The sequence below is a fragment of the Miniopterus natalensis genome, chromosome 6 (genome assembly GCF_054644295.1).
Source record: "Miniopterus natalensis isolate mMinNat1 chromosome 6, mMinNat1.hap1, whole genome shotgun sequence".
Lineage (NCBI taxonomy): Eukaryota > Metazoa > Chordata > Mammalia > Chiroptera > Miniopteridae > Miniopterus > Miniopterus natalensis.
The window spans coordinates 90,512,894-90,527,291 of record NC_142086.1 but is presented as its reverse complement, the minus strand read 5'-3'; the positions used below and the strand labels follow the sequence as shown (position 1 = coordinate 90,527,291).

General features: G+C 56.1%; 1 protein-coding gene across 1 annotated transcript in view; it reads left to right on the top strand.

The window, feature by feature from the left end:
• The first annotated feature begins 7,053 nt into the window (after positions 1-7,053).
• HUNK (hormonally up-regulated Neu-associated kinase) overlaps positions 7,054-14,398 on the top strand; it is a 69,986-nt gene continuing 62,641 nt past the window's right edge. Inside the window, exon 1 of the mRNA XM_087818487.1 lies at positions 7,054-7,299. Coding sequence (XP_087674613.1) covers positions 7,054-7,299 — 246 coding nt within the window. The remainder of the gene's footprint in view (positions 7,300-14,398) is intronic.

The window sequence follows — 14,398 nt, the reverse complement described above, 5'->3', positions numbered from 1 at the left end:
TTTTTATAAATTATTTTTTTCCCAATTACAGCTGACATTCAATATTATGTTATGCAGCATCGTGATTGGACACTTATATACCTTAGTAAGTGATCCCCCTGATAAGTCCAGCACTCTCCTGGCCCCATACGTAGTTGTTACAATACTGTTGACTGCATTCCCTGTGCTGTCCCAGGAATTCTTCTCGGGATAAATCCTGGGTCAGGAGGTGAGCACATTTCCAGGTTCTTTCACACATATTCATACAATATGATTTCTTCATTTGTGAGGATCCAAAACTGAATATTTAAAAAAATTCTTGTTGCCTGTTTTAAATTAGGTTTATTGTCTTTAAAATAATACAGGGTTAATGTATTTTCAACTCTCTGAAATGTTCGTCTTTATGGCTTTTGCTTTTTTATACTTGGTATTTCAACAAAATCAGTAGTGCTTCTGAGAAGAAGTATCAGGCTTTCTATAAATATCACCTTTGCAAAAATGTTCAGATTTAAAAATGAAACGTGTCCCTAACAATTGAACCCCACTGAATACCAATTCATCACATTTCCAAGGAGCAAAGAAGACTGTGTGGTGAGAGGCACAGCTGTTGTGCATCACCCACGACTTGCAAACTTGCTTGAGTGGAAACCTGGAGCCCAGGCGTACACAAAGAGGAAATTAAGTTTTTGGTTTCACGGTGGTGATATGACGCTTCATCTCTCAGCACAGAGTAGTAGGCTATGCATTCTAACCTTGTCAGGGACCAGCCTGTCTCTTTAATGGTTGCACACTTGTAGTTATAGTAATGCTGGGTGTTACACTGATGAATAAGCTAATTGTTATAATTGCACTAACGTTGCAAACATGCTGTTATATCACATTACATCATATATCATATAATACAGCTATCGGTGCACTTGCAAATTATAATCTATGTATAATCGAGCTCTCCCTACACTTGTACTTTAACTTCCACGTGCTTAAAAGGTGTCCGTTCTATGAATCCGTTGGTTTCATGGTAGCTGACACTGAGTTTAGCCAGTGTGACATCTAACTACTTCAACTGTACCTGGAATTCAGTCCGTAAAACACACATCTATCTGTTTGTCAGTCTGTCTACCTGCCTTGGAGCAAATGATATCAGTGAAATAAAACACCAAAGGCTCCAAGTTCTTAGATTGAAAATAAAATGATTTGTATTCATTTTCTTTCCTTCCCCAATTCAGCCAGCAGGGGGTGCTGCCTCCTCTTGTTGCACCTGATCCCCTGCGGTCCGGAGCGGCCTTCGGTGGGCCTGTGTGCGGGATGCGGCTGGCGAGCGGGCTCAGTTCAGAGGGCCTTGCTCTCTCAGCATCTCCTCCGGGGGTCACATTCTGGAGTCGCCCACGGTGTGTGCTCACGCTCCAGGTCTCTGCACACGCGTCGACTCTCCCGGGTTCTGCCCAGTCCCCGGCAAGACAGGGACAGGCGTTGGCAGCCGCCTACCAAATTCACCGTGTGCTCACACCGGGAAAGGCAGTGTGCATAATCTCATCTACTGCTCACACTTTCCTGATATCCCAGCTGTACAGATGGGGGAAACTGAGGCACAGAGGTATGAGTCCTAATTCATTTTTTTTTTTTGTCTTTAAAAATGTATTATGACTCACGTTTGCATCTTTAAACAAGTGTCTCTGCAGGAAGGCAGTAGAGCACTAACAGCGGTTTCCCCTCCGTCACAGGAGTAAAGGCAGGATTCAGGCCTTTGCTCACAAAGGTCCTAATCACAAAAACCTCATTATTTTGGGAACAGATTCCTCGACAGCCTTATGACCTATTTCCAGTAACTCCGTGGCTCCATCTAGTCTGTTCATCACCATGGCAGAGAGGGAAGCGCCGGAACAAACATTCTTTCAAGGCGCTTCACGGTGTCCAGGCCTCATGAGCGTCGCTGCGCCTCCACACCGTTTCCTTCGGGATTTTTCAATCAAGCTCCGAGTCATCTTTTTGGGACGCTTCGGATACCGGTGTCTCCCCGTAATATTAATTTCAACCTGCCCTCAGGGCCCGGCTCCCCCACCTGGACCTGGACTTTGGACTCCCGTTGGAGGGTCCGGAGGACTCTGTTCGGGCCGAGTATCTTTTCCTGCTCCCGCGTGAGCACCGATGGTTCCAGAGAGCACTTGTTTAGACCTGAGCGGCGATGGTGGGAAAGGAGCCACTTCCTGGAATGGAAGCTCCTCCTGTTGGTTCCTGGGCCATAGGACCGGTTCAGGGATGTCATTAGGTCGGGCGCCATCGCCCGCACTGGGGATGAACTCCGACGGCAGAGAGAAGCCCGTGGGGAAGAGAGAGGCAGGACCCCTGATTCATTTTTTGCTATTTTTAATCTTCTCCCATGAGTTTTTAGAGAGAGTGGGACAGAGGGAGGGAGAGAGAGAGAGAGAGAAACATCGATGTGAGAGACACATCGATTGGTCGCCTCCTGCATGGGCCCTGAATGGGTCCGGGGGGTCGAACCTGCAACCCAGGTGTGTGCCCTTAACCAGGAATAGAACCAGAGACCCCTTGGTTGAGGGCCGACGCTCTAACTGCTGAGCCACGCCGGCCAGGGCGTCAGGATGCATTTTTAGAGAATTTCTTCATTGAAGGGCGTGGCAGACAGCCTGCTCTGCATGGCCACGCACACGAGCCAGTCTCTGTGACTCAGGAGTCCCTCCTTCCTCGGCCTTGCTCTGTGCACGCTCCACAGCTGGGTGGTGTGGAAAGAACCGTGGTGAACGTGAGCTCTGGGGACCTGGGTGCAAGTCCTGCTCTGTTATTTACTGGGAGCTCTGTTTGGGGAGTCCACAGACCGTCTTGCAGGCAAAGTGTATGCATGCGGGCTGCCTGGCTTTGTATCCTTTCCTTCTGCAGTCCCCAGCCAGCTTTTGGCAGCCGAATCCTCTAGCCAACTTCATTTCCTGGCCGCGCCAGCCTGATCGCTCCTAATTGCCTTTGACTGCTTCCAGCTGGGTCTCCTGGCTGGCGCTGTGGGAACCTGGTCGTCTCCCTACCACGTGGGGGGAGCCGGAGAAGGAGCTGGGGAGGGAGGAAGCAGCTGGTCCAAGTCGGCCGAGAAGCCTTCTCAACCCGTCCAGGTTAGAGAGCGGCCCACCTGTGAACGGCAACCAACAACTACCTGCAAATTCTTTTAGAAAGTTACTAGAAACATCCGCCCCCAGGACAGACAGGGTCTTGTTCTCAGGAGCCACGAAACCCCACTCACTTGAGAATCAGTGAGCAGTGACGTTTATGCGACAAACATTTATTAATAATGACCATGTCTCAGGAGCTGTGTTAGGTGCTCTAGGGCAAATAAAATGTAAAATGAGAAATAACTCCCATTCTCAGTGAGTCTGAAAGAAGAGATCAGAAGGCATTCCTGGCCCTGGCGGGTTTTCTCAGTGGTTAGAGCGTCAGCCGGTGCACAGAAGGGCCACGGGTTTGATTCCTGGTCAAGGGCATGAACCTGGGTTGCAGGTTTGATCCCCAGCCCTGGTTGGGGTTCGAGTGAGAGGCAACCAATTGATGTGTCTCTCTCACATCAATGTTTCTCTCTCTCTCTCTCTCTCTCCCTCCTCTCTCCCTTCCACTCTCTCTGCAAATTAATGGCAAAAATATCCTCAGGTGAAGGTTAAAAAGAAAAAGACTCATAATAAGTGATACAGGTCATAAAGTTATTGGAGAATTGCTGGGGTAGAATTTCTCTGCTGCTAGTGGGTGTGGGGCTCTTACGACATCTCAAGAAAAAGGATTTTCTAAGACTTGGACGGGAGGATGGCTGGTTTTTATTTGCATAGAGTTATATCCCTTGGTTTCAAAGGTCCCATTTTCCTTAAACCAGTCCTGGAAAAGGTGCAGCTGGAAAGTGCAGAGCTCAAAGCCAAGCCAGTGTCCAGAGTTTCGGTTCCAAGGTGGAGCTGAGTCCAGCAAGAGCATCAGGCCAGCTTTAGCCCGTCAGTCCACTGTGTGTGGGGTCCACCCGGCTGTGGGCCTGCGAGCACACCCCCTGCAACGAGACTCCCCAGAGAGCAAGAGGCCCAGGGAGCAAACGCCCTTTGTCCTGGAGCTTACCTAGTTCAGATTTCCCAGCCTTGCAGTGGCCACGCCCGTTCTGGCCCACGACCTGCTCCCCGGTGTGACTGTGTCGCCTCGACTTTACTGGGCTTGCCTATAATATCCCGCCTTCCCCCTGTTCCTTTCTAGTTAATGACTGACCAGGTTATTACGACGGTATCGGTAAGAGCTGAAACGAGGGTCTGCCGTAGGAGAGGAAGGAGACGCGGCCCGGCTCCTGCGGCTCCTCGACTGCGGGGGTCTTCGCGGGAAAGGGAACATCTGGACTAGGCGGGAAGGAGGCAGAGGGGGCAGGTTGGGGGTGCGGTGGCAGAGGAAAAGGGGTAGGGTGAGGTCCGCTGACATGTAGTGCCCAAGGCGACCCGGGGGGGTGGTGGGGGGAGAAGAAATTCAGTTTAGGACAAAGTTCAGTTTAGGACAAAATTCAGCTTAGGACCATCGGAAAGTTCAATGCCCGACGGCTGCTTTTCACCCAGACGTTTTCGGCGCATCTGATACACGGGCGATACATTGTTTTGTGCACTAATTTGTCTGACATATAGGAACAAGGGGGGTGTGGGGGAGTGTGGGGGGGTGTGGGGGGGTTATTCCTCATTAAACAAGGTCACTTCGGAGCAGGACCTGCCGCTCCAAGTCCGGTTGCTAAGCTCAGGCAGGCGCAGGATCCGGACTTCTCTTTGGCATCCGTCCCAGCCACGGAACCAGCAGTGATCTGGGATCGAACCCAGGCATCGGGCTTGAAAAAGATTTAATAGGCCTGGTTCTTTTCTCTTCCTCACCCGCTTCCTGACCTCCACCCCGGAGGATAATGAAAAGGAAAGAAAGTCTCTATTTCAGTGTAAATGTCTTCCACCATTTTTATGCCTGAAGCTAATTTTTTTTTTTTTTTTTTAGGTCAAAAGACGCTTTGATGAACAGACCCTGACATTCGCCTCACAGCATAATAAGGGAATTTCTAAATGTTCATGTAGAGCAAACGTCCTGAATTTAAAAATAAGTCAGACTCTATTAGTACAGCACCGGGGGAACGCCCAACGCGTTTCTGAAAGAAGATTCAGAATGTTTTGGACCCCAAAGTGAGCTCTGTATTCCTCACTCATTAGACAGTTATCCTCTCTCCCTCCCATGTTACTGACCTCTTAAAATTAAAAAAAAAAAAGAAAAAGATTTTATTGATTTTGGAAAGAGAGGAAGGGAGAGGGAGAGAGAGATAGAAACATCAACGATGACCGTCACTGATCGGCTGCCTCCGGCCGGCCCCACACAGGGGATGGAGCCCGCAACCCGGGCATGTGCCCTGACCAGGAATCAAACCAGTGACCTCTTGGTTCCTGTTTCGAGGCTCAACCACCGAGCCACACCAGCCAGGCTGAACTCTTTAAATTTGATGATTGAATTACAGGCATTGAAGAGATTGGCTGGGCCTTGCAGAAATTGTGGGGGTGGGGTGGTGACAAAGAAGTCCCTTCAACACAGCAAGAAAAACATCTGAAACTGTATCTTTAATAGTGAAAAACTGAAACATTGAGAAGACTGACAACAGCTCAGTCCTAACAAGGCTGGTGGCTTGTAAACAGGCGAGCAGTTGATCACAGCGCGCTATGTAAAATCGCAGCTTTTTAAAATAGATGTTTCCCTGGGTCGCTTTCTGGGTGGGTCAGAGAGCCCCCAGGACACTGGATCAAGGACAGCTGTCCCTGTCCCCCCTCACCCTCCCATGTGCGGGCACTGACGTGGCTCGTGTCACACTCGTTTGCAGAGGAGTCCAATGAAAGGAGCTGGGTTAGGGCCCGATCTTCCCTTTCAGCTCGGACGTTGCAGGGTCGGGGCTCAGCACGCGCTCGGCGCGGGCGCCTTGGATCTGGCTGCTCAACAGGTAGCGTTTTGGTGAATGTCTCCCCCTCTCCCGTGCCCCCAGCGTCTCCCTCACCCGATTCCTCATTCTGGGTTTGAGAAGACGCTGGGGATCCCGGAGCAGACGCGAGTCGCCAGGGCGGCTGTGCCTGTGCATGAGCCGAGAGCACAGCCGCGCGCGCAGAACAAAAGCCTCGGGGAGCGGGGAGCGCGGGTCCCCCCGCGACCTGCCGCCGCCCGCGGCGCGGGGACGGGAGCCAAGGGGCAGCCGGGCGAGCGGAGGCTGCAAACGCGCCGGTTCCCGCGCCGCGGCCCCTCCTCCTTGCAGAGCGGTCCCGTCTGCGCGCGAACCGGGGCAGACGCGCGGCCGCCTCCGGTCCTCCCACCCGCCCGCCCGTCCGTGCGTCCACCCACCCGGGGTCCGGAGGGCCCTGCTGGACGCCAGGGGGCCTGGGCTGGACGCGGGGCCGAAGCGCCTCCCTCCTCCCTCCCTCCCGCCCGGGTGGGTGCGGCCGGTGGGGGTTTCGCCGCCGAAAGGTCCAGAAAGCCCGAGCCCAGAGCCCGGGGGAGGCGCGGCGGGGAGACGGCGGGGCTCGGGCGGCCGGGAGCGCGCCCGCCGGGCCGCGCGGGGTCCCCTGCCCGCCCCCCTCTCCCGCCGCGCGGGAGGAGGGGCTACGAGCGATTTGAAAGTGAACGGGCTGCGCGGCGGCGCCCGCGTCTGTTCCCGCCGCCCGCGCCCGGATTGAATTTCTGCGAATCCGACTGAATGGGGCTTTCTTCTGCGGCCGTCCGGAGGGCGCCTGCCGCCCGCCGCGCGCCCCGCTAGGAGCCAGCCCGCGGCGCCCCCGAGCCCGCGCGGGGCCGAGGCTGCGGAGGCGCGGGGACCGGGCGCCCGGGCCCCGGACCGCACCCCCGCCGCCGCGCCCCGGCCCGAGCGGCTCCCGCGCTCCGAGCGCGGCCCCGCCACCCGCCGCCGGACGGGACCCGGGGCGGGGCCGGCGTCCTGAGAGGGGCCGGGTGACCCTCCCGGGGAGAACTTGTCGGAGGCGGGCCCGGCCGCGCTATTGTCTGCGCGCGCCCCGCGGGCCGGGCCGGGCCGGGCCGGGCCGGGCGGGGGGCGCGATGCCGGCGGCGGGGGACGCGCTGCTGGGCGAGCCGGCGGCGGGCGGGGGCGGCGAGGACGCGGCGCGGCCCGCGGCCTGCGAGGGAAGTTTCCTGCCCGCCTGGGTGAGCGGCGTGCCCCGCGAGCGGCTGCGCGACTTCCAGCACCACAAGCGCGTGGGCAACTACCTGGTGGGCAGCCGGAAGCTGGGCGAGGGCTCCTTCGCCAAGGTGCGCGAGGGGCTGCACGTGCTGACCGGCGAGAAGGTGAGCGCGGGCCGGGCCGGGCGGGGGCCGCGGGGTCGGCTGCGGGGTCCCTGCCGCCCGGGCCCCCCTTTCCCGTCCGGACCGAGGCGCGTGGGGCCCCGCGGCCGGTGGCGGCCTGTCCGAGGGGTGGCCTGGGGTCAGTTCCCGGGGGGTGGGGGGGCTCCCCCGAGGAGCCGCCCGCAGCCCTTTTGCTCCGGGAAGGGCGCCGCCTGGCGGACACCAGCGCGCGTGGGGGGCCCCGCTCCCGGGCTCAGGGGTGCAGCCCCCGCGCGCGGAGAGGCAGGAGCCAGGGCGGGGGGCGCGAGGGTGGGGGGCCGACCCCCAGCCCGGGGGGCGCCTGGAGTCTGAGCCCCGACCCGGGCTCTGGGGAAGGGGGGGCGCTCCTCTCGCCCGGGCGCTGGGGCTGCGGGACGAGGGTCCTCACGTGCCCCCCCCCGGCCTGCGTGGGCGCTGCGGGCTCGGCCCCGCGCCGGCTACCGCCCACCCGGGGCTGCAGGGCCGCAGAGGCGCCCCTAGGTGTCTGAAAGGGGGGCCGGCAAAGGAAGACCCCCCACCCCACCCGGGACCCCAGCGCGCCGCCCCCAGCCCTGGGACAGGTGAGAAGTGAGCGTGAACTCCTGCCGGGCGAGGCCCAGGCGGAGCTGAGCTGGGACTTTGTGCAGAGATGGATGACTGACACTGGGTCACCCCCGGGCGTCGCCTCAGGCTGGGGGCTGCGTCACCCCATCTTAGGTCGTCTCAGCCTCGGGCTCCGGGCTCGGGCGGGCTGGGGTCCGGGCTGCGGTGGCCCCTCGCTGCCTGGGACGGTGGCTCCTGTGGCCCACAGCCCAGGGAGGCAGCAGCCTTTGGGGGGGACTTGGGGGACAGGGAAGCTGCGGGCTCCCTACTCACCCTGCCCGGTGGACCTGGGGTTCTGGGCCCAGCCTGGGAACTGCTGGGCACCCCGTGCGGGACCTCTGACCGCCGTGTGAGGTGCCCTGCCCTCCTGTCCCCGTCACCTGGCCTTAGTTTCCTCCCTCTGTTCCCCACTGCGCCCAGGGGCCCCTTGCATTGGAGGGCAGGTCCCCATCACCCCTGTCATTCCCCGGTGTCCCCACAGCCCTTTGTTTTGGGTGACTGGCGTGAGTTAGAGTGAGAACTTTAAAAAGTGCCTCCAGCCTGAATTTCCCTGAAAAAAGGGCGTGTTCAGGGTGAACTCACCCAATTGAGCAACTCTTCAAAGGAGACAAAAACAAACAAAACACCAAACCTCCGGACCTCATTCTAGTCCGGAGGGAGCCGGGCAGACTTCACGGTCCGTCCCAGCGCTGGTGCCTTACACGCCTTACACACCCCCGGGCGCCAGTGCCCGAGGCCGGCCTGCCCCTCCCGGTGGAGCTCCTGTCCCACGGGTGGTGGGACGTCATTCTCATTCCAGACGTGTCGGATTCAGTCGGCTTGTGTGTGTTACCTGGTGAAACTCAGCAGGGAGAGACAGGGCTTTATGCTGAGGGCACCCGGCCAGCCTTTTGAGCACATTTGCCGCGGCTGCCAGCTCCAGGCTGCTCCTGGCTCCTCTCCACTTCCCTACCCGTCCCTGTCCTGGCTCCGCTCCTCCTCGGTTCCCTTCTGCTCCGTGACATCGGGCTGTTGGCCTCGGCTGCCCCAGGCGAGGTCGCACCCAGAGCTAGCCCCTGCCTGGCTGCTTGGGCTCCGGGGCTCAGTGCCGGGCACACTGGGCACCCTGGAATGCGGGGAGTTCCTGCCCAGGTGGGGTTGAAATGAGGAGCCCCCTGCACCCCCAAGTGCTCGCACCCTTTCTCTCTCATCTTACCATCAATCTCGCTTCGTCTGGGCAAGGGCAGAACTGTTAGTTGGATGTAAAATGATTGTGCCGGACTGTCTGGTTGAACCCTGGGAAGGACGCCGGTTCTTAGGGTGGAGTCGGAGGCGGTAGTGGATCCTGGGACGGGCTCTTCTCCAGCCACCAGCATCCTGAGGAACCTGGGTCTTAGCTCCCATAATTGCAGCTTTAAAGAAACAATGGGTGTCACTCATAGCGTTTAATCTCCCGAATCCAACGCCTTTAATGCCTAACTAATAGATTTGGGTTTTGGCAGATGGTGGAGATTAAAATGCTAGTGTGCGTTTGAGGCTCTGCCTGGGAAGGACTCGTGAGTTGATGAGCTCCCCCCCCCCCCCCCATGTTCTGGATATTGTCTTCCTGAGGCCAAATTAAGTTGAAGTCACCCTCACACTACTTGCTGTCTTTTGGTCTCTTTAAAAGGTGAGTTATTAAGAGGGGTTTCCCCTGGAGGAGGGCCACTCACATGAGCCAAGCAAGGGGAGACCTCGAGGTGACCGAACCCGGAGGAAGGGAAAGAAGTGTCCCCCAGGGTGGGTGACGTGGTGGCTCAGGAAGGCCCCTCACCTGGACGCTTCCCCCTTTTAGAGGGTGCTTACTTTTTGGAGAAAGCACATGATTCTTTCCTTTTCTAAAGGACACAGATCACGGCGGGAGGGGAATTAAGTCATGAACACTGTAGTAAGAAATAGATCTATGTCCCCGTGCTGCCCTGAGTGACAGGATCCAGGGCAGCAGCAGTGGGGGTCAGCTCATGAAAAAGCTGGAGTGGGGGGTGCAGGGTGTGTGTGTGTGTACTCAGTGCACATCTCCAAAAAGACCTGAGTGAGATCCTGCATGGCTTGCTGGCAATGACTGAGTTCAGATGACAAACAGCCACTTTTTCTGACGTACACTTCAGGCGTCAATCTTATCGGGAGGTTTCGTTTCTTTTCCCACCCCTGCCTGCGGGACAGTGTTTTGCCTGCCTTTCCTCTGAAGTTGTTTGTTTGAAAGTCATGAGAATCTAGGTGGCCCATTCACGGCTTGAAAAGAAAGGGCGGCCTTGGCCCGAGGCCTAATGTTGTCCTGCAGCTTTGAGTTGAAGCGATCTCTGTTAATGTGGCTTTAAAAATCATTTGCTGGGCCATGTGAAACTCTTAACCGGCACGTTCTCAGCCAGGGCTGAGTGTCTTTGACTCAGCCCAGGTTGACGATCGGAGGGGGGAACATGGTCAGAAAGTCAGGTTTTGAAAAGTATTCTCTGTGGCTTTGAGACAAAGAGCAGAGTTGCTGAGCAGGAGTTTCAGGTGGTGACTTTGAAGGACCCAGAGAGGTTGTGCTCCCTGCTCCTGACACTGGTTCCCGATGCCTATGAAATGCAGAGTCCTGGCACATAATCGGTTCTTAGAACAGTTTTAAAAATTTTTCTGATCTTCACTTGAGGATATGTTTTTATTGATTTTTAGAGAGAGATGGAAGCATCAACATCAATTGGTTGCCTCCCATATGTGCCCTGACTGGGAATCCAGCCCCCAACCCTTTGGTGGATGGGCTGATGCTCCAACCCACTGAGCCACCTGGTCAGGGCTCTTAGTACCTTTTAAAAATTTGATAAAATATAGTTGGAAGGGCTAATAGAGAAAAGCGTAGGTATGTCAGGTGCACAGCTGGCTTTGTGGGCTGCAACAGGGAGCATCCTCGATGCCACAATGTCCTCCTTCAATGGTTAAGTCTAAGATACAAAGTTGGGTATGTAACATGATTGGTTAAGATATTTAAATACCTTGTTCTAACCTTTGGTTAAAAAACATAAGCCTGTTTATTACTTTCATTGGAGCCGTTTTGCAGCTAAAAATAAAAATTGCCTGCTTGGTAAGTAGCTAATAATTACGCTTTGAGCACGACCGCCAGCTACCTGGAGTGAAAGAGTTACTAAAAATACAACTTAACTTACTATGTTCTTCCGAGCAGGAAACATGACTAATTTTAAAGGTGGCCTTTTGGCAGATCTGTTTTTAGCAAGTATTTCTGAAACAAACAGGTGCTAAATCCTGTATTTTTAAATTAAATTAAATTTTTTTAGTGCTAGACACTTAGGGGTAAAAGCTCTGCGGGACAGAAACGCTTAGAGAACTGGAGATTCCTATTAATCTTCAGCAGGATTCTTGGCAAGCAGGCGGCGACTGTCAGAAGCACCTGCCCAGTGTGTCGTGTGTGACAGGTCGGTGCCTGGGCGTCTCTCGATTGCCCTGGTGGCAGCCCCTGAACTCCCGCCCTGCCCCATCTTCCTGAAGTACTTGTGAATGAGGGAAATCGGCCTGTAGGGCTGGCTGTCGCTGTTCATTGATACCCAGGCCCCACGGACTTCAGAGGCTGCCTTGAGTCCGCACGACCGTGCTGAATGCTGCACTGAGAGGAGTGCAGACTGGGATTTTCTCTGCATGCGTGGTCACCAGCACTGGCAGGGTCCAGCGCAGTGTGGCAGTCACCTTCCCGGTGGTTACCCTCCCAGGAGGCGCGGAGAGTGGTGGCTTTGTAGGCCCCGGGCGGGCGGCTTGGGCACAGAGTGTCATTTACCTTGGAATACACACCCCAGCTCGATTATTCATGGTAACCGAGTGACCTGCTCTCCGGGCTAATTGAGACCCACAGAATACCCATCCCTTACCCTTACTTTAGCAAACTGGCGCGGAACCTCTTCCTCCATGCAGCCTGGGCTCCGGCCACGCCCGGTGCTGGCTTGAATTTCACGCTGTCTGATGGGTGCTGCTGGCTGGTAAGGTGACCAGTCGGAAAGAGGTGACCCACGGGCCTGGACAGTACCCGAGCAGGCTGATCCCTTTACAAGGCAGAGAGAGCCGTTGCCTCTCCTCTGTGGTAAATACCAGCTTGCGGTGTGGTGTTTGGTGGTTCACCGGGGTCCTCTGTGCATCCCCTCGCCAGGGGCTTGCGGGGGCTGGGCACTGACTAGAAAGGCCTTGAACAGGTTTCCCGCTGACCTTCTCTTGTCTGTGGCTGGGGCCGCTGTAACGCTAACCACCACCTGGGGGGCTTGAAACGATAGAGATTTACTCTCTCATGGTTCTGGAGGCCAAAATCAAGGTGTCCACAGGGGAAGGCTCTAGGGGAGGATTCTTCCTGTCTGTTCCAGCTTCTGGTGGCTGCACCACTCCAGGGACTTCTACGCTCTGTGTGTGGCCTGTCTCCGAATCTCCCTCCTCCCTAATAAGGACACCAGTCGTTGGGTTAGGGCCACCCTATCCAGTAGGACCTCATCTTAACTTGAGGACATCTGCAAAGACCCCATGTCCAATAAAGTCACACTCGCAGGTCCCAGGGGTTAGGACTTGAACATGCCCTTTGGTGGGGCACAGCCTGACCCACGTTACCTTCTCCGATGGTTAGGATTGTGTTGCCGGTGAGGTCCTGGCACAGGCCGTGAGGGGGAGATGAATGTGGTCCTAGGTAGGGCATTTAGGGTGAGCACCTCTGAGAGGAGGGGAGGCAGAAGGGCGAAGCTGCATTGTGCAGAGGGGAAGGTGGGCTCCAGTGCAGTGTTAAGCCGAGGCCTTGCCATGCCCAGGTGAGCCCTGGAACCCAGGTGCTCCTTCAGAGGTGACGTCAGGTGAGGGGACTGGGCCTTTGTACCTCTGCAGGGCCTACCATTGGATGGGGTTTGCCCTGGGAGGGGGGTGTGGCCTTGGATACTGCTAAAGGCGGTTGCTAGGGCCAGCTCAGCACTGGGAGCCAGCGAGTTCTTCCGTCCTGAAGCAAAATCTGGGCTGTGGGTCCGGCATCCACTGCTTCCTGAGAGAGACAGGGCCAGGGCCCGGGGTCTTCCCTTGAGTCCAGGCTGGTTCCATAAAGAACATGGGCAGCTACCCTGCCCCATCAGCCCACCCAGGTGTGGTCCCCTTTACCTGCGATGAGTGAGAACCAGGGTCTATGTTCCCCCCACTCTTGGCATCCTGAAGATAGTCTAGCCTCATAGTTGAAATTCTCAGGCTCTGTAGTGTGTGCAGACACTTTCAGGGGACTGTGATGTGTCCTGTGTGCTTTCTCTTGAGGACGCTGTGTCAACAGATGACCCTCTCTGATGCCCCTCGTCACCCTGTTCTGTCTTTCCTCAAAGTGCTCTGACCGCCTGGACTAGTTTGCTGGGCGACTGAAACAAAGTACCACAAACTCGGTGTCTGTCTCCCAGTCCTGGAGGCCGGAAGTCTAAAACCAAGGTGGCAGCAGGGCTGGTTCCTCCTGAGGCTGTGAGGGAGGACCTGTCCCAGGCCTCTCTCCTGGGCTCGTCGATGACCATCTTCTCCCTTTATCCTTTTGTGTTCTCCCCTCCACGTGTGTCTGTCTCTGTATCGCATGTCCCCTTCTTACGAGGACACCAGTCGTCTGAGATCAGGGGCCATCCTAACGCCCAGACTTTACACTGATTAATTCTATAAAGACATATTTCCAAACAGGGTCACATTCTGAGGTCTGGGGCTTGGACTTTGCTAGAGCCTGAATGTTTGTGTCCCTCCCAATTCATGTTAAAACCTAATCCCCACGTGACGGCATTGGAGGTGGGTCTATGGGAGGCCATTGGCATGAGGTCGGAGCCCTGGTGAACAGGGTCAGTGGTCTTAGGAGAGGCCCCAGGAGCTCCCTGGCTCCTGTGAGGACACGGCAAGGAGATGGCTGTTGGGGGACCAGGAGGAGAACTCTTAGCAGACCCCAAATCTCCCTGGGTCCTGACCCAGGCTTTCCCAGGCTCCAGAAGTATAAGTAATACATTTCTGTTATTTAGGAGCCACCCGGTCTATGCTATTTGGTTACAAGCAGCCTGGATGAAAACAAGACTTAAACTTACGAATTTTGGGGGGAGACACCAGTCAACGCAGCACATCACCTGACCCCGTGGTGTGCATTTATGTGCCAGTGTATCTCTTGTGTGTCTCCCACGAGGAGGGGATGCCTGCTCTGTCCCCGGTGCCTGGAGTAGGACCTGAACAGAGAAGGCACCCCATAGATATCTTTTCAATTTATTTGTATTTTTATTGATTTCTAGAGAGGAGGGGAGAGGGAGAGGGAGAGAGAAACAGAAGCATTGCTGCAACAGGGAGTCATCGATTGGCTGTCTCCTGCACCCCGCCTACTGGGATTGAGCCCCAACCTGGGCATGTGCCCTGACCCGAAATTCAACCGGTAACGCTCAGTAGGTATCTTTTGAGTGGATCACGGGGTGCTTCGATCTTCCCAGGACGCGAGCACAGCCCTCTGGATGGC